The 25,931-nt window shown below is 36.4% G+C and overlaps 1 protein-coding gene across 1 annotated transcript in view; it reads right to left on the reverse strand.

The window, feature by feature from the left end:
* Nucleotides 1–3,982: 3,982 nt before the first annotated feature.
* Nucleotides 3,983–25,931, reverse strand: part of NUDCD1 (NudC domain containing 1) — a 35,085-nt gene continuing 13,136 nt past the window's right edge. Inside the window, exons 3-10 of the mRNA XM_039706198.1 lie at nt 17,970–18,155; nt 16,074–16,254; nt 13,668–13,853; nt 11,097–11,304; nt 8,866–9,010; nt 7,442–7,567; nt 6,479–6,638; nt 3,983–4,842 (exon numbers count right to left, since the gene is read on the reverse strand). Coding sequence (XP_039562132.1) covers nt 4,550–4,842; nt 6,479–6,638; nt 7,442–7,567; nt 8,866–9,010; nt 11,097–11,304; nt 13,668–13,853; nt 16,074–16,254; nt 17,970–18,155 — 1,485 coding nt within the window. The 3' untranslated portion in view covers nt 3,983–4,549. The remainder of the gene's footprint in view (nt 4,843–6,478; nt 6,639–7,441; nt 7,568–8,865; nt 9,011–11,096; nt 11,305–13,667; nt 13,854–16,073; nt 16,255–17,969; nt 18,156–25,931) is intronic.

The raw sequence follows: 25,931 nt of genomic DNA on the forward strand, positions 1-25,931 counted from the left end.
AAAAATGCACTGGAATGGTTTATAAAGGATATTTTGCATAGAGCATTAGATTGGTAAAGACTATGACAAATATTTTCCAGGTTTGTATCTGAAACTGTTCATTAGATCTATTTTAATTGATATCCAGCTACCACTTTATGACAAAGATCTTTGTGTAAATAAAGTTTTTCAGAAGAACCTTAAACCTTTTATAAAGGAAAAACTATTACTCCAACAAAAACTTCTCCAAGAAAAAGGGACTATACCTTCAGTTTGAAATGATTGCAATAGTCTTGATGAAAAGGCTTGCTTGATGCTTGGCTCTTCTATGTCGAAGATGTCAAGTTATCTTTAGACCTTGCTGACTTTTATCCATAGCACAAATTAGCATGTATTTGCATAGGGAGGAGGGGAAACAAATCCCACCAGATTTCCAGAAATATGTTACAAATGGCACATAGGACTGACGACACAGAATTTTAAACCAAAATTTTTATTATATGGCTAATATATGATTGACTGCAGGCCTCAAGTTCATCTAATCTGCATGAGAACAGAAAACATGAATTGACAGAAGGCAAGGAAATGAAAAAGTTCTAGCAGCTCATTATTGAAACAAAGCACAAAAAACTGAAATAAAATATAACCTTTAACCTTACTTGTTACTGTCATAGGACCTGTTGTTTCATTAATGAAGAGCCACTATTTGACAAAGGACAGACATATAGACCAAATCCTTCCTATTTTCCTTCACTTTCCTGCAAAAAAGCACCATGTTGAGGTAGGAGGATAGGAAGGAAGGACAGATTTCTCTCTTGCATCTAGAAAGGTTTGTTCAGATCATCTGGATTTTGTACATAAAAAAGACACAGGATCAGAGGCACAGTGTGCACTTTAGCACAAGAATATACCTGAATACTTATCAGCCCTCTCCAGTAAGTACCTCTGTAAATTTGTGTGCTGGCAGAAATGGAACATTAGCAAGGCTGTACAGGGGATTTCACAGAGATAAACAAGGAGTACAATAGTGCACGTCTTGACAAGAGCCCCGGCCCTGCAGAGCAGACACCTGCTAGAACTTTGCCCTAGCAGAAAACTTCTTAACACAAGTTTTATTTTAAGGAATTTTTTATTTCTATTTTCTATTTTATTTCAGCAGCATAGGAAGACTACACATTTGAAATTAATATAAATCCTTTAAAATAATTCTAAAATTTTAAAATTTCTTCTATTTATTTCAACTTGTGGAAGAATACATTATGCATTCCAAACATGCAGTCAAGGAAAGCACTGAAAAAGAATACTGAAATCAAATAATGCAGTAACAGCCAAGTAAGCCTGTAATAATCAAGTATTTTCTCAGAAATTCTGTCAACAGATTGTGATTGGGACCTCTCAGGAAGAAAACTCTCAGAAAAAGTAAGATTTCAAGAAACAAAATCCTAGAAAAATTGAAGCATGGTTGTCAGAAAACCATTTCTTTAAAATGTCCATATTTTATACTTGGTATAAGCCTATTTAGGATATGCTGAACAAATGAGCCTTAGTAGTAATTGAACACAAAAGGAAATGCTGATAGGGAGTGTCTCTTGGTGGCTTGCAGCAATTTAATTATAGGATGGCTGGAAAAAGGACCTTAAAGGTCATCTAGTTCCAACCCCACTGCCATGGGAAGGGACACCTCACACTAGACCAAGCTGCTCAAAGGCCCATCCAGTCTGGGGCTGACCTTCGAGGGATAGGGCATTCACAACTTCTCTGGGCAACTTTGTCCAGCGCCTCACCACACACACAGCAAAGAACTTCCTCCAGTATCTAATCTAAAGCTACTCAATTTCATTTTAATGCCATTATCCCTTGTCCTACCATGCCCTTGTCCAAAACCCCTCTCCAACACTCTTGCATGCCCCTTTATGTACTAGGAGCCTGCTCTAAGGTCTCCCAGAGACTTCTCTTTTCCAGGATGAACAACTCCAATTCTCTCAGCCTGTTGCCACAGACAAGATTCTCCAGCTCTCTGATGACCTTTGTGTCCCTTCTCCGGACTTTCTCCAACCCGTTAATGTCTCTGTTATGCTGGGGTCCTCAGAGCTGGATGAATTTCTCCGGCAGGGGGGTCTCACCAGAGCAGAGCAGAGCAGAGGGGCAGAATCACCTCTCTGGATATACAGGCCGTGCTTCACATGATGCAGCCCAGGACATGTTTGGATTTCTGGGCTGCAAGTGCATATCACTGGGCCATGTCCACCCTCTCATCCAGCAGCACCCCCAAGTCCTTTTCTCCAGGGCTGCTCTCAATCCATTCCTGGCCCTGCCTGCTTCTGTGCTTGGGATCACCCTGCCTCAGGTGCTCAGCAGCTTGCTGTGCAACAGCACTCCAGGTTCTCAAGGTAAAAAATTATTTAATAATAAAATATCCTTGACTCTCACAGAAGCAAAATGAGAGAGACTACTTGATAGATTGGTCCTGGGAACCATGATTATAGATGAGTAACATGGAAAAGGGATGAACCTTTTCCCTGTGTTATTTCCAGATGCAAAGAACTCTCTTGAACAGACACATTTGGAATGTGAGTTCTAGTCACTGCATATTGTAATACCACTGAAGAGGTAACCATTTTACTTTACTTTGTTTCCTCTGTTGCAGGAGACAGCAGAGCATGTTTCCAGACATGTAACTCACAGCAAGAAGAATTTGACAAAGAACAGCTGAAATTCTCATCTATACTGAAGCTGACTGCAGTAGACCAGAGGTGGCAAAGACATGTTGACTATGATTCCTTTACTCTTCCATTGCTCCATTTCCCAAATATAACGTTCTTAACTCCGTGTCCCCAAAGATTAAACCTCAGGTTACTAAGTAATATCCATATACATCTAAAAGCACCTAATTTATGTTGCAAAGTAATAAGCTACACTTTTTTTTCCTATAGGACCTCTGCAAGAATTCTGCCACCTTGACTGACATTATTGGATAACAAATAAAATTTAGATGCAAAAGAGTCATGCAATGGTAATACATTCACCGAGCCTTTCCAAAAAGCATTTTCAAGACAGTTTTAGAAGGACAGAATGAAAAAAGGTTTACAAATCCAGTCTGTTTTAACTTACCCAACTAAAGCTTTTCAATATTGGACGCACAATATAATCTTGCTGTGAGAAGGAAAATCAGGTTTCTTGAAAAGTTTCTGCATTTGGATGGTTTTTGCAAGCCACAGCTGCTTGCCTCCCTCTTGTTATTTAATCAGTTCACTGATTCAAATCTGGAGAATTTACAGGAGAGTCAAAACGATCACAACTAAAGAAATACTTAACTCTTCTCTCAATAGATTCTTACAGAGTTCTGAAATAACATTGGTAGGGAGATGCAAACTAAAAGGCTGCCTGTATTTGTGACTTCAGTACTTTGGTACCACAGATGACAGCAGCTTACCTGTCAGTACACAATATATTAGGCATTCTTTGCTAAGGATTTGTAAGCCAGCTATGAAAAAAGCCCAGCCCAGTGTGAGGCTGTCACACCTGACTCTTTGGTTTAAATGTATTGACAATGCCACTTTAAAATAATAAACAAAAATCTTCAGCTAGAACTATTCAACTCAATTAACCATAGCAGTCTGTTAAACCAAAGCATCCTCATTGGCCTGAGTGCCCTTACATTGCAAATATATCACATTTTGACTTAGGCATCACAGACAGAACAGTTAATTGACAATGCAGCATTTTCAGTGGTATCTGAGGCAGAAGCAGCACCTCTGAGTGTCCCATCCAGGTTACAATACCAGTGCTTTTTCTGTCAGCCATTTTCTCATTTTCTCATTGTAAATGAAGTATAAAGTCAAGTGAAAATGGCACAACTGAGAGTATGACAAACCTTAACTAACAGCACTCGATGTATAATTGCCAGCTATACATTGACCCTTACTTTGCTTTTGGAAAAAGCTACTAAAACGTACAAGTATAAACAAGTCCCAAACCAATAATTTAAAATGTGCACATACAGTAAAATTGCTCCATTTTATTACCTGTATAAGAAACATAATACCTTGTTCATTTCACTCACATGTCACTCAAAACTACTGAATATCAAAACGTGAAATCAGTTTTTTGGTCAACCATATTTGATCTGGAGATTTTTTTCTTCATGATACAATCTACTTGGCATATCATATGCTTGTCACTCTTTATCTGACTACTTTTTTCATAGGTAAACAGTGGCATTTAAAAACAGCAGTGAATTCAAAAAACTCAGAAGTATAACAAATAACGTCACTTGGAAAAAGCAATGCATAAATCTGTTCACCTATGCAATAGCAGCATCTGACAATTATTTTGACAAAGATGTTAATGCAGAAGACATTTTCCCATAGCTCTGAAAAAGTTTACTTCCATGGCAGCAAAGTCAAAAAACTCACTTTTTTACAGAAGAATTCTAACGAAGAAATTTGATTCTCCTGTAAAACATCCCCTTTTTGATTTTCAGCAAATTGTACTGAACTTGTCCGATTGTCAGCCTATTCACTTCTATAACAAATTGTTAACACAAACTACAGCAGAGCACACTGAATAATTAATTTCCAGAGTTCACCTTTATTAAAAACAAGGTTTTTGTTGTGAGAACAAATAATCTCTCACTCGTAGCTTGAAAGCCTAAGATAGGATCATTGGCTTCCAGGGTTGCTACCAGCTGCTTAGCAACCTGTCCTACTTGTCTTCCTTCCTTCCTGTTGTAGAGAACTGTGGCCAGAGGAGTCGGCTGGCGATAGATGAAAACTCTTCGCAAGCATTCACAAAGAGCAGCGTAGGAGTAATCTGGAGCACAAGCCATGAACTTCTTGTCTTGCTTTGATGCTTGGACATAACCTGTATAGCCCAAAACCAAGGAGAAGGGATAAGTAATAGCTGGGTTTCAACAGAACTTTAACTGGCTGACAAAAACCTATGCTTAACTTAACAATATGCAATTTATAACAGAAATACTCCCAAAACAAACAAGAACAACAACCAATCAACAAAACCCAACATTAACAAAAAAAACCCCAAACCACCAAACTACTCTTATTATATAAGCCAGTACTTTCTGAAGGGATGCATTAACCAGTTTAACACCAATATGTAATTCCCATGTACCTCATGTTAACTGGTGTTTTGGATACATATGTACAGCAAGATACTCTTCCCACATCTGGCTTCTTTCTGCCTCACAAGGTCTTTCATTTCCTCAGCAGGATCATAAGGACACAGACATGGTCCATATGGGAAATCCTGGCCCAATATTAGTGGTCTAAGAATAAATCTCTTCTCTCTCTTCACCTCCCAGTATGTAATTACATTTAAAAAGAGCCTATCTAATTTTGAACAGACACTTAAAACTTGTCTTCAGTTTAAAACTCACTAAAAAAAAAAAAGTTACTTTTAAACACAGTGTAATTTCTGTTAATATTCAGAAGGAAAAAAATCCTCCCCTTTCCACTTTCATAACAGGACTCTGGTATCAAATTGACTCAATTCAGAATGATTTCCTTTCACACTTCTGTAAAGAGAATTGAGATGTAATTCTGCAAAGTGATCTACCATCTTTCTGCAGGGTTATTTGCTTCACTTCCCTTGAAAAATGCAAGCCAATGGTTATCACATGGGTCAACAAGACAGAAAAAATCTAAAGGTCACTTATTAACATACCTTACCATAAGATTACACACACCTAGACACATAATCAATTAACTGCAGCTGTTGCCCTGATGATGTCTGTGTCAATGTTAAGGTGGTGATTATGCTTTTCAGTCTCTGACTCCAGGTGACTTAACCAAGGAACTCTCCTTTTCACTATGCAGTTCTGTGCTTACATCCTATACATGGTCTGAAAAGGCTTGTCTTTCTCCCAGGGCATAAACGTTTCATTTCTGTGTTCTCTTATTTCTAAAATTAGGATACTGTCACTGTTGACCTTGTGTTAGAGATAGAAATGAGATGAGACACTACTTTCTTTGTGCCTAATAGCTGAATTTTTATTGCACACAGCTCATTTTTACATGGTATCAGAAGGCACCATGTTTACCTCTAATTGGTTAACAACCCACTGAAACTCACTTCACTGCTCAATAAATGTATAGTGTACATCATCAAACCTCCCTCTTTCTAGACAGTTTGCAAATTTCTTTCACGGAGTCTCATGGGATAGACTTCTTGTTTTCACAGGTGCAAACTCTTTTCTTACAAAAATAGATTGTTATGCAAACTGATTCTCATTCCTATGATTCTTTTCTCATGGGAACTTAACAGGCTAGCTTAGCCAGAACAGCAAGGCCTAAGCCATGTCTTACAAGGCCTCTCTTCCATAAGGTTTTACCTATATGCAACACGCTACCATGCTGCTACCAACAGAATTATAATAACTTTCAATTCCGATTTAAGTAAGTGAAATGTCAACATAAGCCATACCAGCAGTATTCACATAGAAAAGTCTCACAGGTGCGTGACACAGAAGTTAATTTCTTACCTAAAGCATTAAAAGTTGCAATGTGTTCCCACATATTCTCTGGTTGGTCAGAGTGAGGCTGCCAGAGAAGAGCATCAACATCATGCCTCAGGCAGAAGCATGGCATTTCTTTGGGATTCACAACAACTGAGAAAAGATACTGGTTGCTTCCAAGATTAATCTGAAAACAAAACAAATACAAAATATTGATTCAAAGCAAAAATAGCAGATTCTGTCACACATACTGCCAAACTTAGATGATCAACAGTTTTATGTTTGTTACTTGACAAAATGTTTGAATACATTATGCTGCATTCCACTGATCAACAGTTCAATACACCACAGGTGCCTCACGCATTTCAAGGAGATGCAATTAAGTTTGTTGAAGTAATATTCAGAGAAACATCATGTCCACTACACAAGCAAATGGGAATGTGTTTTGTGCAGAAATGGTTTTCTAGGACAGATCCTAACCTACAACTTCTCATGTTACAAAAGACTCTCTCTAAGTAATCACATCTGGTTTTCTGCAGGGCTAACAGGGAAGGAAATACTGTCCCTCTCAGGTAAAAGCTGGCAGACACTGAAACAAGGATTAGTTAGTATACTAAAATTATGAAATGAAATAATTTTTTAATTTACTTGCAATCAAGTAACTACTAAATTTCAGATTAGCACACTCTTCAATAAAAATGTTTGTAGCAGTTGTGGATAAAAAGCTGTATCAGCCCCATTTCTGAAGGGAAAGGCCCCAAAATTACTAAGAAGAAACCCCAAACAACTTGAAAGAAGAACTAAATCAAAGTGAAAATATCTTCCTGTATGCTGAAAAATATACTGAAATACTCATATTTCTACATACTCTAACAAGGACAAAACTGCAAGTTCTCATAGAATAGGCTGAATTTTTGTACTGATAATAGAGATCAATTTCCAAACAAAAAAAAGTTTTAAAGTATTTCTATAATAATTTACAGTACTTACTATATGAGTGATTTTCAATGTATCACCATCAAATCTGCACAAGCTTGCACCATCTTCAAGAAAAGCATCACATTCTTCTAACTCTTGAGCATTACATGGTGGATTTTCCTTTTCAGGGTTTGGATTCTGAAAAAAAGAATGAACTACACTGAAAATCCAAACTGCTGAAAAAAAAATATGAATCCTTTTTATAGCTTAAAAAACAACCTAAAGAACAATTGAACAGGAAGAATTATTTGCATATGCATACATTCTGACAGATTAAGCTATTATGTACTTACTCAAAATTAATAAAACACTTTCTGCTGTGGAGGACAACACAAGTGGTAGGTACAATAAAATCAACTTCAGTTTGAGGAAAGGTACATAAGCCACTAAAACATGGATGATAAATTCCAAATTATTCCAAATAATTCTCTAAGTAGCAAAAGCATACAATCCTGAAATCATATGCACATTTAATAAATGTACATCAGTGTAAGCTTGTTTCATCTTGCCATCAGTAATGTAATTAAAAATGTATTAATTTTATAAGCAACTCTAAATACATGACACATTTTAGTTTTGCTATTAATTTTAATTTATTAAAATCTATTTTAAATTAATGAAAACTTAAGATTAAAGATCATCACTTTAAGCTCAGTAGGAAGTACACAATAAAAGAAATTTAAAGTTAAAAAAAAATCTATGGTCAAAAGATATACTACGATATCTTGCTCACAAATACTGAGGTAGAGAGAAGTCAATCTGGAGTACTACACAGAATTTATTTTAATAACACTTTTCAGACTTACTAAAAACAAAGTAATAATCCAAACCTAATATATAAAAAGCCACAGGGAGGTACAATGCACAAGTTTCAGATGAGATGCCACTTTATAATTAAAAAGTAGCAAGTCAATATCAGCTAAAAATTACATTTTACTTTAAGTAGACTTCCTGTATAACAAAAATGCCAGAAAGTTCATGAGCCATGTTTATACTTTCCTAAATTTTCCTTTTAAACATGTCATTTACACTCTGTAGGTCAAGTACAGTATTCCTAGCAAGACAGTAAAAAAGTTTTGCTAACCTATTGATAAACAAGAAACAGCCATCTTTCAAAATAATTTAATTAATTGCTTTAAAACAAACTGGCACACCCTAACTGGTGGGAACAAAGTTTATTTTCAGTGTTAAATCAGGCTTCTGTTTCGTGCACAGACACCATCATACAAGTTAAATTCAGTCCCCCTTGAAGATTATTGTACTGTTCAAAGTACATTCACAACTCTAGTGCCAGTAGTTTGTTACTGTTTCAATTGAAAATTAATAAATAGCAAAAGAAGTAATGAGCTGGGTCAGTGCAGTGCAAATTAGGGTAACAAGAAAAGACAACATGCAAAAGTACAAGAATTTTAAGTCTTTGATTCTTGACTCTTTACCATTACTTCAGAAGTAAGATGCATCAGGCTTTCAGCTATTTCAGAGCATTGGGAAGGGTCCATAATGAATTCCCCTCTTGTGTCGCCAACAATTAGCTCTGTCCACCGGCATCCCTCATTTTTCTTAATCAGAGAGATTTCCAAACTAAAATGCAAAGAAAAGACAAAGAGTAGCACATGCAAACACTACATCCATTTGTCAGATTAGTCAAAAAGCTCTACATGTACATAAGAGCACTTCTCTTCAAACTGAATTAATAAGGAAAATCACGTAACAGAAACCATTAGCATTCAAATTATAAAATAAACTATTCTAATAAAAAATACTTTAAAGAAAACCAGACCAAGGATGTGATTTCTAATACACAAACCTCAGGGTTTACCATGTAAGTGTAGTTTATCCTGAAGCAGTCTCATTAAAATATTTAAAATATGGCAGGAAATCACTTGTACAGCAATCTATTCAAAGACTGTCAGAATTTTACTACAGAAGTATTTGAAACATAAGCAGTAGTTCTTAGGGCTACTTAAGTGTGCCCTACCTCTAAATAACATCTGAGACAAAATATTAATATTTTATAGACCTCAGAAATAATATATCAACTAATTCTCTATACTGCCTATATAAAACAAGTATCCCAAAAGAGATAAGATTTCCATAACAAGTAAAAAAAAACCCCAAGAACAACAAAGAGAACCGAGTATAATCACTAAACTATTGGAAATAACTAATTAAGTAAATGAAAAATAAGACACAGCCTGATGCACCAACATGGTAATTCCATTTAAATACTGTATTGGACAAACACATAGATATAATGGTAAAACTGAAGTAAATTTTATCATTTTTAGATACACTTATAGGTTCTGCAGCAATGACAGCTGTAGTGCTCCTGAAAGAAAACCCTCTTAAGTTACTCATTACTGCACCATAGCAGCAACTATTTAGTGAACTCTGAAGCAATTACACTGGTACTACGAACAGCACACTTCTACAGGAGACATTTGGAGCAAGTTTTTGACTTTCAATCAATAGATTTATAGCAGTGCTGCAGTACGAACATTAAGAACTGAGTGCAACTTATTACACTGAAATACGGAATTGCCCTTTCTCATTAAAGTAAAAGCCTGATATTCATGCAATAACATTCACTGGAATGAGTAATAAAAAAAAAATCAAGTTATTCACCTTATAAAAAATCAAGTTATTCAGAGTTATTTTTCAGGAGGATATCTAAAAAACAACAACCCCACACATTTCAATCATAGTCAAATTTTAATATATAGTAATAGTATAACCTATATAAAAATATTAGTCTCTCTAATTTTTTTTTTGAGAATGACTGTCCTTTACAGTTAACCTTTTGGAAACTGAAAAAAAGCCAACCTTATCACAACTCAAAGAGCAGCTTTTGTTTTAGATAAACAGCTATGAGCTGTTGAGTGGATCACCTGGTGGTGTACACGTTTCTTCTTGAGGTCATTAAAGAGTATGAATATCTCAGAGATAACCAGACCAGGGTGGGTAAGTGAATACATGGCTCACTTCAGGCAGAGTATGAAAACCAGACAATGCACAAAGAAAAACCTGACTATGTTTTAGGGAGCTCTGAATTATTTTTTTGCACCCTCTCCATTCTTTTATATTTTTATTTCAGAATGAGAAAAGCACCTAAAAGTAACTTTTCAAATAAAAGCAGGAACATTTGTATTTGAGGTCTACAACATTTTAAGTTCACACAGATTCATTTTCTATAATGCACATGATATATTACTTTTTAGGAAAATATATTAAGGAATTTATAAGTCAAGCCTAAAGAATTTTGTTGTAATATTACTAAAATGCTTGTCTGTGGAAAACAGAAGAGAAACTAACACATATAACAAGGTACATTCAGACTAATCAATCCTGAAACATAGTGAAAAAAATAACTGTTGAACCAATTAAGTTTACTCTTCTTACAAATCTCTGTTTAACATTTTGATACTGGGTGGGTTTTTTCCCTGGAAAATAACTGCAAAAAAGGGGATTACTTTCACAATTAGATAAAGAAACATTACTGAGACAGCAAAAGCCAGTGAACTGTTTTCAGGAGAGGAGACACTCTTGCAAGAAGGGACATGGGGTGTAGCATTAAATGAGACCATCCCAGAATAGCCAGAAGTCAGATATGGTATATGCTTTAAAATCAGTTCCTATCAATAAAAAACCTAAAGCATTTATAGAATACCTTTTGTCCTCTCTAATTATCCATGTGCAGCTTTCGTGGTCCACAGATGAATAGAGCTTTCCTTCCATCAATGGAGGCTGGTCTTTTAGTGTAACAGATATATTATCAGGGGAAAAATGTATTTTTATGTCATCCTTTGTGATGTCTTGAGGCAGGTGAACTGTTATGGTCACATCATCTTCTGTCTGCTGCCAGTAGTAGAGAGGGTCTACAATTGGAAACATGTAGCAAAACACAAATTAGGTTACAAGGATTACTGGATTCCACAGCATTCAGTGCTGAAACGCATGGAATTTTCTGAAAGCGTGTTTTTGAAAAAGTGGAAGTAACTTTTACTCTAAACAATTTACACAAAAGTAAAGTAATTTATATTCATGTCTATACTCAAATATGCTGATAGTTATACAATGGGCATTAATTATTACTCCAAAGTTTACTGTAGCATTATGAAATTGGAATGTGAAATGTACTTAAATACAATGAAACATTAATGATTAATAATTTGGTTGAGGAGACACCAGGTGCAGTATACTGAGACACTTGAGTGCATCCAGAGGAGGGCAATAAGGCTGATGAGGGGCTTGGAACACAAGTCCTGTGAGGAACAACTGAGGGAGCTGGGGTTGTTTAGCCTGGAGAAAAGGAGACTCAGGGGTGACCTTATCACTCTCTGCAACTCCCTGAAAGGTGGTTGTGCACACGTAGGGTTTGGTGTCTTTCTCCAGGCAGAAACTGACAGAACCAGAGGACACAGTCTTAAGCTGTGCCAAGGGAAACACAGGTTGGATATTAGGAAAGAGGCATACAGTAAGTACTGGAAAGGTCTGCCCAGGGAGGTGGTGGAGTTGCCATCCCTGGATGTATTTACCAAAAGACTGGATGGGGCACACTGTCTCTGGTCTAGTTGAGGTGTTAGGACTGGGTTGGACTTGATGATCTTGAAGGTCTCTTCCAACCTAGTTATTCTGTGACAAGCTACTGCATGATAGAAGTATATATCATTCAGAGATGCAAACATTTTTACTTCTATATTTTGCAGAAGCTACGCTGACTACTCAATAGAAATTATTTTATAAGACTAAGTAGTCTTAATCTGCCTCAGCTAATGGAGATAAAATAGAACTGCTTGCCCAGAGGTAGTGATCGACTTTTATTACTGTGTTTAGAAGCTGTCTGATTACTAAACTGCTAGAAGACATGGCCTTTTAAGAGAAATTTTTATACAAAAGGAAGGCTATGACAGCATGAGTGGGTAATGCACAGAAAAAATATAAATACAGATGAATATATTTTTTAAAGAGCAATCTTGTACAAGTTACCTTTTTATTTTGAGAAAAAGTAAAGTATGGGTTCCCCTTGAAAGCTCCCAAGTTGTCACAACCCAACCCAAGATTCCACTGATCAAAGCCTCATACCAGCAGCTGTGACTCTGGAAGGACTCCTGCACTGTTGCCCTTTGCCACACAACTGCCCTGGTTGCAATGGATCAGTCACAGGTTCTATATAATTATACTTCCCCAGAAACTATTACTGAGACATGACAGCCTTCACAACTGTGAACACTGACACAAACTGCATCTGATATTAAAAGTCCATTACACCTGCAATTTTATGTAACTGTGCAAATAAAACTAGAGCCTGTATTAGGGTCAGCAAAAGGCAACTGCATTATGGTGCTCAGTGTACTGAAGAACTCCTTTGCCTCAAGATTTATATGTACAGACTATTCTTAATAAAATTACATGTACAATATCACAGTTGTCACAGTGTTTAACATTAACACATTCCAGAAATTTGATCCTTTTGTATTGTTTTCAAAATAGATTTTCACACTATTGACAAAGATTGCGCTACTATCCTTACAATTTGTTTACTAACCAATGCCTCATATGCAGAAATAGAAATCAAATATAAAATAATCCAACATAATTACATAAACATAGACATTACAGAGCTTAGTGATACTTAGAAATAAACAACTCTATTAATAGGTTTTTACAGACTTAGTTTTGTTTTGATTGCAAAGAAAAAAAAGTATGAATGCATTTTGTTGAAGATTTTCTGAACTGCTTTCCCACTGGAGAAAACATAATCATTTACATGAGTCTCATTCTTTAGAAAGATTTTTCAAAATAATTATTTAAATATTACAGAGGCAGGAATAAATTACATATAAAAAAGCTTTCTGATAAGCTTTTGATGAGTTTGGGGAAGTCCATGGCCCCCTCCCATCTAAGAAGACTGGTTTCTTAATTTGAGTACTTCAGACAGATGTCTAAATTTAGGCATTAGCAATTCAACTAATACCAAAAACTTATTATACATCTGTCTGCAAAATATCTTTTTCTTTAAGACAACAAAATTCTTTAAGCGTCTCCTATCCAAAAAAATATAGGTTTATGCACAATACAACTGCCAAAAGTAAAAGCAAACAAACAAAAATCAATCTGTCCATAAGATAGATATTAAAACATTTGTTGCTAGAGTTTCCAAGCAAATGCTAAACTAACAAGATATGTCCTCAGTCAAAGAAGAGAGCAGCCTGTCATAACCTGTCAGACTAAGTCTTACCTTTCTTTTCATTTGATACTTTTGCATCATCATTTTCTTCTAATTTGTCACTTTCACTTTGCATAAATGTGAATGGTTTGTGGGAAACAACCATTAGACCATCCCCACTTGGCTCTATTGCTGCATAATGGGGGACTGATTTTCCTTGCAAAACTCTCCTTTTAGTGATTTCGTATCTATGATCACCTATAAAATAAAATTTAAAAAAAATCATAATATATTTCTAGAAGACAAATTATTATCTAAGGAACACATTACATTTAAAAATACTATGCATTCCTACCTGTTGAATCACAGTACCACGGTTTCCCAGTGAGTTATACTGGATTAATCTAAGACTGCCTTTTATTCTTATGATGTCTTTGCTGATCACAGCCAGCCCAGCATACCCTCTGTACAAATAATATTTTTCTTGTAGAGAAGGTCAGAAGAAAGCTAAGCATGTCACATTTTCTGAATCTCATAAGGCAGCATGGTGGTTCCTTATTTCAAGCTTTTACAGCAAGTATTCCTAGAAGTTTGGTTAATGAAAGAAAACCAACTTTGGAAGAGTATACCTTTGTTACAGTCCTTTGAAGTACCATAGAAGATATGAAAAGACCTAACCAGTGCCCCCGTTCTGATTTATTTTCATGCTTCCATTCTTTCGTTCTTTGGTAATGCAATAGAGGTGAGTATGATCCCTTTGTCCAGTCTGCCAAACAGGGCAGAGATTGCACATTTGTTGGTGTCAAAAGACATAACCATGTTTTGAGGCTTTGCTTTGATGAAGCACAGATTTTGATAATTTAAGAAATGGATTGTTGATTAACTACTTACTTTTACTAAAATCTGATTATATTATATAATAAAAGTCTGTGTTGGTGTTCTCATGAGTAACAGTCCTCAGTTCTATACAGACAGTGTTACTGATTTAGTTTTTCTTCTAAGTTATAAACAATAAAGTTCAGAGGTTTCTTTCTCTTGTTGAGCTTGCCACAAAAGCGTAAGGCAGCTAGTCTCATGTGGCTTTCTGAGAAATATTTCCATCATCCAAGGTTTCAACAGCAGGAAACAACTAAAGCCACTAAGGGCAACCAACACAGCTGGTGAAAGGTCTGGAAAGAATGTCCTGTCAAGACTAGGTGAGGACTTCAGGCTTGTCTAGTTTGGAGAAAATGAGGCTGAGGGGCAACATCATTGCTGTCTACAGTCTTCCTAGGGAGAGGAAGTGGAGATTGAAATGCTGAGCTCTTCTTCTTGGTATCCAGTAACAGGACATACGGGAAAGGTTCAAAGCTGCACCAGATGAAGTTCAGACTGGACATCAGGAAGCATTTATTTCCTGAGAGGGTGGTTAAACACTGGAACAGGCTTCCTTGAGAGATGGTCAAAACCCCATCTGTCAGTGTTTAAGAGGCATTTGGACAATGCTCTTAACAGGAGGCTTTAACTGGTCAGGCAGTTTGACTAGATGAGATTCGTAGATCACTTCCAAATGAATTATTCTATTCCATGCTATGTTATCCATACTATGTTTGTAGGAGATGGAAGAACATTTGGCAAATAACATCACAGTATGTCTCAATGCTTTAGTTCAACTAGTTAAAGATCTTGGGACTGTCAATATCAAAATTTTATTTCTTAGAACATACTGAGCAAGACCGTATCACAGTCATTCCAAGAATGTTGACATTTAATCCACACATCTTTAAAAATCAGTGACACATGGGGTCTTGTATCCTTCATGTAAGTCATGATATTTAATACAAATATATATATGGTCATATTGAATATATGAAGTATCATTTGTAAAACTTTATTAGGATAAAATATTAATTAGTAGGTATTAATACATTAACTAATATTTTTTCAATATGTTGGTCTAAAATTAATGGAATAACTTCATACTCTTATTGCAGGAAAACCCAGAATATGCAGTATTTACTTAGTATGCTACAGGTCTTACATTTATCTCATACTACTTCCAATCCCCTACATCATTAATTGGAAGTTAAAAACAACAACAACAAAAAAACCATAACCAAAGACTCATATTCATGTACAATATTTTAAAAAATACAACAGACATTAGTTAGAAATAGTTCTGTATAACCTTGATTTTACAAAACCAAGCTAAACAGAAATTATATTTCATAATATTCAAGTAAAGTGCTATCTTGTTTTCTAATTATCTGAATGACACAAGTGCAAAAGTTTACTTTTTCCTGTTTTCCAAATGTCTGTCAAAATTTAGGTCAATAACTTGATCTCAAAATATAAGAAAAATTTACCTATGTAAAATCTAGGCTGTGGAAAAGAAATATCAGAACCTGTGGAAAAATAACTTTGAAGACAAAGAATAAAAACATGATCTTTATTTTCTTGTAAACATTACTTAGAGTGATGTAAATGTGAAACACTTACCCTCTCTTCCTTCTGCAACTGTAACCCATTCCAAAGTAACATGAAATCCACTTCCTTTTGTGTCCAGTTCATCTTTTTCTACCCTAAGCAGCAGCACAGCTAGTGAATGTGTATCAGATTTTACAAATGAAACACTGTGTGCTACAATAAATGGACTTCCTAGTTCTTCATTAAACACAATCTAGAAGACAAAAACATAATAAAAAGTCAGACAGTTAAAGCTGGAAGCCTTGCTCTTTTACAGAAAGCAGGGAAGGGCTTCAGTGAATGTCAAATCAGCAACAGTCTGTCTCTCACAAATCTCTCTGCCAACGTGAACCAACAAATGTCACACATTTCTGGTTCCTCCTACAGCAGTTATCAAGCTACTGTACTGAAATGTTTTTATACATTATTGTTTATATTGATCAATCATTATAAGAGCCCAATAAACAAAGCACAAAGATCCTCAAACCTGTCTGCATTGTGTCTGTTTAGCACTGCAATAAACAGAGGTACAGCAACTGATGAGAACAAGAGGGTCCATAAACACTGCCTATCAACTGGGCAAATGTCACATTCAGGATGAAAATACAGGCATTTCCCCAAGGCTCTCACTAGTTCTCTAGATACTTCAACATTCTGAAAATCTTTGTAAACCTTGACATGTGCAAAGAAGAAGATAAAAAAGTCCAAAGCATCATTGCCAGTGCTCAATCACCAAATGTGCCATTATTTAGCTTTGCAAGAGATCCGATTTTCCTCCTCTATAATGTAAGAAACAAAAAGCTATAATGAAATTAAGGAGAATAATATTCATGTTGAGGAGAAGCTAGGGTTAGAAGTTCTTGAATTTTTATTTATGTACATGGTTTGGAAAAGTCCCTTCAATACTTGAATTAGGCAGGCAGAATACATAACTATTACAGTCATACTGAAAGGCTATTAGACACCATTGTGAATATAAAATGTCATTAATTATGAAGTTAATGTTATATCATTAATTCATGTAAATTATTTCTATAATATGAAAATTATTTCATTAATTTTATACAGAAGGACTCCATATCTTATAGCATGACACATTTGGTACCTATAGCTGGAAGTTTTAAATCTAAAAACAATATATTGCAGCTTTTTTAAGAAAGTACTCATTCAGCACAAAACTGAAGGTAAAAACAAAATTAATGCAAACAACAGAGAAGAAGAAAAGCATTATTTGCTAGAAGATTAACACATGAAAATGAAAGAACAAATGAAAGGATAAATTACAAAGAATTCATGCTGCAGCAGTTGAATGAGTATAGACTCAATCCAGCTGTTGTTACTGAAACCTGATAAAGTTTGAGGATTTATAGCGTTGTGATATTACTCTAAACAACTCTAAACCACTGCATGCTGTACATACTTGACAAGTCAATTTAAATGATGACAGAACCTTAGATATAAATCTCGTATTTTTGTTTCAGTGACGACTTCAATGTAACTTATTTATGTGTCAGCATTCTCACACAGAATAAAAAACAGATGGTATTTATTACCAAGCATCTGAAAAAAGGATGATCAATTTACTTTACTGAACTCTCAAAAGATGTAGAGAAAGGAGCTAATCCATCATGCTGAAATCTTCCACTTCAGTATATACATCTATGTTTCTGTCAATACTAAAACATCTGTGGTTTCTTAGGAAACTCCCCTCTAATAAACAAAAGAGATTAAGGCATTTTTTACCAGATTCATCTTCATAAACAAAAAGGAATTAACCACAGAACATGCGACTCAAGCTTCAGGTAGAAATGTAACAATTGTATTTGTTGTGTCCAAGCAGGATAACAAATACCATTATTAATGCAATTAGATAACTTTGATAGGTATATATGCACAGCTTCTAAATATATTATTTATTGCAGGACATACCTCCCACTTTTCAGATGCACTGCTTCCACGTTTGCCTGATTTAATTAAATATAGTCTTCCTGTGCCATCAGAAAGGGTAACCCACGTGGAGGATGAGAAATGCATTGAGGCACAAAGGCGATTATCACACGCAGTCAGGTCTGCAGGTAGCCTGAAAACTTCTCTTGGTTTTTGTAGAGCAGTGTCCTATAAACAAACAGTCAAGAACTAAGACTTTATGAAGTATGTATTAATTTCAGTAAATATTACAGGCAAGTTAAGAATAATAAATCTCAGTAGCAATGTACCAGTTTTGTGTATCATTGAGCATATTTGGAAAAAAGTGGGCAGCAAGCATAATTCCCATATATGTGGAAAAGGTGTTGGAAATTCATCAAATTGACTTCTATGAGTGTTTTCTAACTGGTATTTTGCACTCTTTTTCTTCAATTTTAAGCAGTAATTATATTTTGCATTAGAAAAGGCTTTTATTTCCCCCTAGTGTTCCTATATAATAATCACCTCAAATAATTCTAGTCCCAGGAAAAATGTGGAGACTTAAAAACAAAGTAAAGCCACAGAATTGTACTCAAACTAGTACATAAAACTCACCTGTAAATTTAAAACAATTGTAGCTTATTCTGTTGCACAACTGGCAAATATAATTTCTCAGCTTTTCTAGAGCGGTCACTTTATTCAGTAAGTTAAGTAATACCTACACTACGATTAGCAAGCAAAGAAAAGTGCTAATTCCTACCACATTTTCAAATTATTTTTCTATCACATTATTATTATACTATGGAATGATTTTAAATCTAGTTGGTGGCCAGTCACTAATGGTGTTCCCCAGGTCTTAGTATTGGGGCCAGTCCTGTCCAATATTTTTATCAATCATCTGCATGAGAGATTTGAGAGTACCCTCAGTTTGCAAAACACCAAGCTGGGCAGGAGTGCTGATCTGCTGGAGGGTAGGAAGGCTCTGCAAAGGGATCTGGACAGGCTGGATCGATGGGCCAAGGCCAGTGGTATGAGGTTCAATATGGAAAAGTGCTCGGCTCTGCCCTTGGGTCACAACCCCAGGCAGCTCCACTGAGGCTGGGGCAGAGTGGCTGGAAAGCTGCCCAGTGGGAAAGGACCAGGAGTGCTGGTCAACAGTAGCTGAACATCAGCCAGTGTGTGCCCAGGTGGCCAAGGAGGCCAATGGCATCCTGGCCTGGATCAGAAATAGTGTGGCCAGCAGGATTAGAGAAGTGACTGTCCCTCTATACTGGGCACTGGTGAGAATGCACCTCGGGTCCTGGGTTTAGGTTTGGACCCTGCACTATAAGAAACAGACTGAGGGGCTGAAGTGTGTCCAGAGAAGGGCAATGGAGCTGGGGAAGGATTTGGAGCACAAGAGGACCAGAGCAGCTGAAGGAGCTAGGGTTGTTTTGCCCAGAGAAAAGAAGGTTCATGGGGGACCTTATGGCTCTCTACAATGACCTGAAAGGACGTTGTAGCCAGGTAAAGTTTGGTCTCTTCTCTAATAACAACTGATAAGCATAAGAGGAAACGTCCTCAAGTTGTTCCAGGAGAGGCTTAGATGACATTAGGAAAAATTTCCTCACCAGAAGGAAACAACCCTATAAAACAGGCTGCCCAGGATAGTTGGTGCAGTCACCATCAATGGATATATTTCAAAGACATGTAGATATGGCACTTAGGGACACAGTTTGGTGATGGACTTAGTGCTGGGTGACTGGTGGGACTGAATGATCCTAAAAGGCTTTTTCAACCTAAACATTATTCTACTACATGTCAGGATAAGTTTATCTGGCATCCTGTTGCAGTGCCACACTGCAATCTTTTTTAAGCTGAACTACAGATAGCTTTTGAGCAGGAATGAACAAAGACACTATGGTGAACAAATTGCACATGATATAATTATTGAGTGAACAACCAAGACATACAGATTTTTTTTAAAAAATTCTGCATACCACTACATTTTACAAAAAAAAAAATCAATTATTTCCCACTCTTAATTTTAGACAAAAGACATACAGATTTTTTTTAAAAAATTCTGCATACCACTACATTTTACAAAAAAAAAATCAATTATTTCCCACTCAGTTAATTTTACACAACTCAGCTTGATTCAATAACAGTGCAAAATGGATGTTAGATTAACAATTTTATCTATATTTCTATTAATTGTTCCCATAAGTCCCGCTTTAATTCCGTGCTGTGTTCTTAATTTCCTGATAATTCTAACAGAAAAAAAAAAACTTGCTTTCATGCTGAAAATTGGATTTCCAACTGTTTTCATTAAGTACAGTGGCATGTCTTCCAGCATCTCTTTTAGGGATTATTCTTTATCTTCTGCCTTCACTCTCACATACAGCTTTTTTCTTTGCTGAATAAGGCTTTGTGACCGACTTTCTGCTCATTATTTGGCTCATGGAATGTCAGCCATGCTGCTGCCTGCATAGGACTAAGATTTACTTCAATTTTTTGTGTTGAAGTAATCTCTGAATACCCAAGAGGCTTGTTAGGTTAAAAGAAAACTCTAACAAAACCTTTATAATTTGAAAATAATTTAGCGTCACAGTTTAAAAAACAGGACATGCTTTATTAGTAATACAGCTTGATCAGCTACTTATGAAGTAGATCAGGCTGCAGTATTAAGAGCACAAACAAAATATTCTCAAAGAAAAATACAAGATGCAAATTGGAGACTCAGAAACATCACATCTCTATAATCTGTTAAATAACTGAAATAGAACTTAATCACTTGAAGTTTTCCAACTGAACTAAGAAGCTGTTAAATAAAATGGGCTGGCAGTCTGTCACAAGTGGGGTCCCTCAGGGACTGACACCAGGCCCCACACACTGAGCATCTTCATGATAGGATTGAAAGCACCCTCACCCCGTTTGCTGATGACACTAACCCAGGTGATGAGGTAGATGTGTACCTACAAGGGAAACACCTGTAGCACAGAGAGCCTGGAAGAGTGGGGCAGCAAGAATGCTGGGAAAATAAGCAAAGACAAGCATCGTCCTGCACCTGGAATGGAACAGAGAGCTCAGAACAGGCCAGGGTCGTGGGGCAGGGAGAAGCCCTGATGAAGGGGACCTGAGGGCAACAGAGATAACAAGCTGACCATGAGCCAGCAGGGCAATGCTGCAGCACCAAAGGTAAACTGGATCCTGGGCTGCACCTGCACAAGTATCACCAGCAGAGATAAGAGATGTGATCATCCCACTCTGCCCAGTGGTTGTCAGGTCCCACCTGGAGTAATGTTGAAAGAAGACATGGAGAGACTGGAAAAGGTGCAAAGGACAGCCATGAACACCATCAAATGACTTAGGAATCTCCCCCTGTGTGAGAAGACTGAAGGAGTTAGGATTTGTCTCCCTGGAGAGGACTCAGAGGAGACCTCATCAGAGTGTTCCAGGGCAGCCACAAAGAGAGCAGGGGCTCTCTCTTCACAAGAAGCTACATAGAGAAGACAAGGGACAACAGCTAAAAGTTGCATTAGGAGAGGTTTCATGTAGACATAAGAGAAATTTTTAAAATGAAAACAATCAGTGACTGAAACAACCTCCCCAAGGACACAGCAGAAACTCCATCACTGGAGGTTTTCAAGACAGAACTGGACAGAGTGCTACATAACCTCATCTAGGCTCCTTTCACCATGAAAGCTTGGACTACAGGATCTTTTCAGATCCCTTCATCTGGCCTGTTCTAAGATTCTAAAATAAACAAAAAATATAATTTAAACAATCCAAACCCACACCATATCCACCCCCCTGTCCCTCTTATAGATAGATAGATTGCAGAATCTGATCTGCAGTCTTCAAAGAGGTCTTCCAGTAATAATAAAGAAAAGCAATTCCTGTTCTTTTCTATATCTTTGGGGGAACATTTCTTAGGAAATTATGATTGTTTCCCCTAGTTTCCAGAGTGTGTTTTATAGTCAACCCAGTGTGTGTCCTGCGTTGACTATATGATGCTTTTATCCCCAATCATCTTGTTCTGTTTATGCTGAATAATAAGTTTTGCACCTTTATGACTTGTTCCAGAGAGTGAAGGGGGGAGGGAAGAAGCGCACAGTTTGTTTTCAGACACTGCACTCACTCCTCCACGTTCCTGCTTCTGGACTGTGTTGTCTGCGGATGGACAGCCAGCAGGACAGAGCTCTCCTTTGCTTTTAGTTAGGTTTAGCTAGCTGAGGCAAAGAAGTTCCCTGCACTATGTTTTTTTTTTTTTCTCGGACCTGTTCAAACCTGCCCTGGACTGAGCACCCAGCAGAGCAGCGGCAGCTCCGCCGGGCCGGGCCTGGGCCGCGGTGTTTCCAGCCTGGAGGGACCGGTCAGAGGCTGAGTGAGCGGAGCTGCAGCGCGGGGAGGGACTGCTCTGAGCTTGTCATCTCTTTTGGAGCAGCAAGGGGTTTTATTGTTTAATACTGTTTGGGTTCTATTGTTTAACAAACAGGTTTCTTTCCACTTTTCTCCAAGGAGGTATTTTCTCCAGCTGGGGGGAGGGGCCAATTGAATCTGCTTTTCTAGAGGAGTCCATTTGGGGGTTATCTCCCAAATTTGCCCTGAACCATATATGAATATGGTTCTCAATATATGAAACATATGAATCATATATCATATATGAAACAAAATTAGATAAAATGGGTTTCATAGGCAGTTTACAAGCTAGTGTACCCACAGGTATTTGAAAAATAAAATTATTTCGGAAAAAAAAGAGGTGCCTGACTGACCTTTAGAGATAATCCCTTTTTAAACCCAACCCTATTTTCTTAATCCAACAACAAATAGACCATGTTGAAAATATAAAAAATGGTTATAGAATCAAGGAAACTATTTTTTGTTTTATTTTACTAGGCTCATTTCCAGTCAGTTGATCTACAATTATTTCTGATGGTCCACAAATCAGAAACCTCTGTTTAACAAGAGAGATATTCTTCCCTCATTACTAAAAATCAGCATTGCTGTCACTAAGATGAAAATATATTTACAAACAAATGTATTTGTAAAAATAGAAAAACAAAATTTGAAAATATACAGGGACAATTTTGAAGATATTGACAAGTATGTAAAAGGAACCACAAACAGAAGCATACTTTTGTACTGACAGTCTACGTGGGAAACAAGTAATTTTTGGTTCTGTGACACAAAATGTTTCTTAGTTTCAGGTCCATCCTTAACATAGTAAGGCATGAGACTAAGAAATAGCAGTGAAAACATTCAAGACTAAGACTGTGTCTCATTACAGACCTCGAATATTCAGTCTCAAATCATTTAAACACCTTCTGTCCTTCTATTTTCACTCAAATAATCAGTAGCTTTGGGGGGAATAATCTGCTTCTAACAAAAGAAACTTATTCATTCTCCTCTGTGAAATAAGGCAGTCAAAAATATACATATAAAGGACCATCTCCAAAAGAGTCCTTTGCACTTGGGCATGTGAATGCAATTCAGAGGGAACACACTGTACATGCAAAGTGTGCAGTGGCCTCATTTGTTGAGAATCCTGCCTTCAAGGGCATTTCAAAACATTCCTATTTTCCAGATTCAGTAAACTCAGATGTGCATTTAACACATGCTGAAAGGTAAGCAAGAGAAATTGCATATGGGTAAGTACCATTTTAATAAGCAAAAGCAAAAAAAGACCAGATAACAAACAGATAGCCTGCCTGTCTTTTGGGCCTACTTAAATTCATATTAGAGACTACTGTGTGCTACAAGAAGATTATGAAACCTGCAATGGAAAATTTACAAATTTTTAATTATTAGAAGCATTCGGGGTCAGTTTCTGGAGTCAGCTGTATCCCTACACCCCTTGGACTACTCTGCTAATTTGTAACACATTCAGAAAGGGAGAATGAAAGAATTAAAAGGAAAACACCCAAATGAACCAAAACCCAAACAAATATCACACAATCTAGATACAATGAAGTTTGGCTTCCTCATATTTTATTTAATTTTTACATTTCACTGAAAGGCTTTTTTTTTTTTTACTAAGAAGTAGAAAAGTTTTCCCTTGCAACTAGTAATGATTACCGAGCCTGGGAAAAGAAAGTCAGAATCTTGCATATCTTATTTGGAAAGAGGAAGCATCATTCCTCTTAACAGTAACTTACAGGGGTATACTATATTACATTACAGAAGACCACAGTTTTGTTAGCCTTCAAATGAATTTGAACAGTAAGCCTCAAATAGTTTGGATGCAATTAAAATAAGAAATTATCAACTACTTAATCTTCTAAAGCTCACATCAGATTTATCACCATTGAGCAGGAATTTCAGAACTCAATCTTTACTACAAATTTTCTTTTAAATTTTCTTTCAATAGCCAAGAAAAGAAATTATATTCTTCACAACCCTTCTGTTCACTAATTTAACTTTAGGCATTTATTAGAACAGTCTCTAATCTCATTCCAACAATGAAAAGGATGGACTTCCTTGAAGATGAAACAAAACCTCCTCTCAATCCCATTGTGTCAGATTAGCTCTTTGACTGAGTGTCTTTGTTCACTAGGTGGTTAACTGGGGTAATAGTAACTCCCTGCTTTAGAAGCATGAGGGGATGGTGAGAGTCTGTAGCCATGTATTATACCAGCAAGAACTGGCTAAAACAACTGGCACTGCTCGGGCATTGGTCAGTGCTGGTGAGCAACTGTATTGCACATCACTTGTTCTTCCCTGGTTTATTTCTCTCTCTTTTCACTACCATTATTAATTTTGTTGTTGTTATTATTAAATTTTGCTTTATATAAGTTGTTAAACTGTTCTTACCTCAATCTGTGGGTTTTACCTTTTCTGGCTCTCCTTCCCATCCTACTGGGGATGGAGGAGAGGCAGTGAGCAAGAAGCTGCATTGTACTTAGTTGTCAGCTGGGGCTAAATGACAATACTGTACAAACATGAGATATTTTATAAAAGATTTAAAATAAAAATTCATTTTTTCAAGGAAATAACTGGCAATGGGAAAGGAATAAAGTAGAAATAATAAATACAAGACTACGTTTTTATGAAAAATCAAAATACCGAGGCATTTGACACATCTCTTTAACTGAAAAAAAAAAGTCTTTACCCAGCATTCTGAATAGCAATGTGACAAGTATTTAAAACCCTGAAACACAACACTGAAAGATTTTGTTGTTCTCTATCTGCTTTCTTATTCTGACTTGTTTCAAATAGAATTCCCATATTGTGTCTGGTGCCACCAACATTGTTCTGAATTGAAGTTAACTGAAAGTTACAGAAACGGTATTCCATAGATAATTCTTATTGGATGTTTAAGAGATGAAAATATATATACCATTAAAGATTTTGATTAACTGTAAGAAGCGTTCCTATTGTCACAATTTTTCAATTGGATTATCTGAGCATAAAAAGAAACCAAGTTATCTCTGCAAAAAGAGCTTAAGGTCAAAAAACCAAGTCCAACTGCTAAAGGAGAAAACTTTGAATGTTTTGCAGCTATGTTGGAATGCTACAAAGTTGAGTCAGATGCATAAAAACCCGACCAATTAAAAAATCTCAAGTCAGTAATCCTGTCACTATCCTACCCATTGGGTGTTTAAAGCAAAGTATTGATTGCTGCTGGCATATTGAATGAAAAAAGTCCAACAGCTGTAATAGGAGAAGGTTAAAGCTATTATACAGTATTTCCAGCCAAGTCTGAGGAAATTGTTACTCTACCTGGTATAAAAAACCCACCTGAATACTCATCCATCAACACAGAAGAACTGCTTGTGTTGATCACTTTTCTTTTTTCAATTATGTGTGATTTTGAGCAAATGGTAAGGTGTTATATGCACTTATTTTCCTTCACAGATGACCTCTTTTTAAACACTAAGTTGCAGGGATAATTCATGATATAGGATAACCAACACACTGTCATATTAGAATCAAAGCTGCAACCAAAATAAAAAACAGAACTACAAAAAATGATGTGTTAGAAAGTCTATGTGCTCTTTCACTCTG

Source organism: Passer montanus, unplaced genomic scaffold, assembly GCF_014805655.1.
Source record: "Passer montanus isolate IOZ18808 unplaced genomic scaffold, ASM1480565v1 scaffold19, whole genome shotgun sequence".
Taxonomy (NCBI): Eukaryota; Metazoa; Chordata; class Aves; order Passeriformes; family Passeridae; genus Passer; species Passer montanus.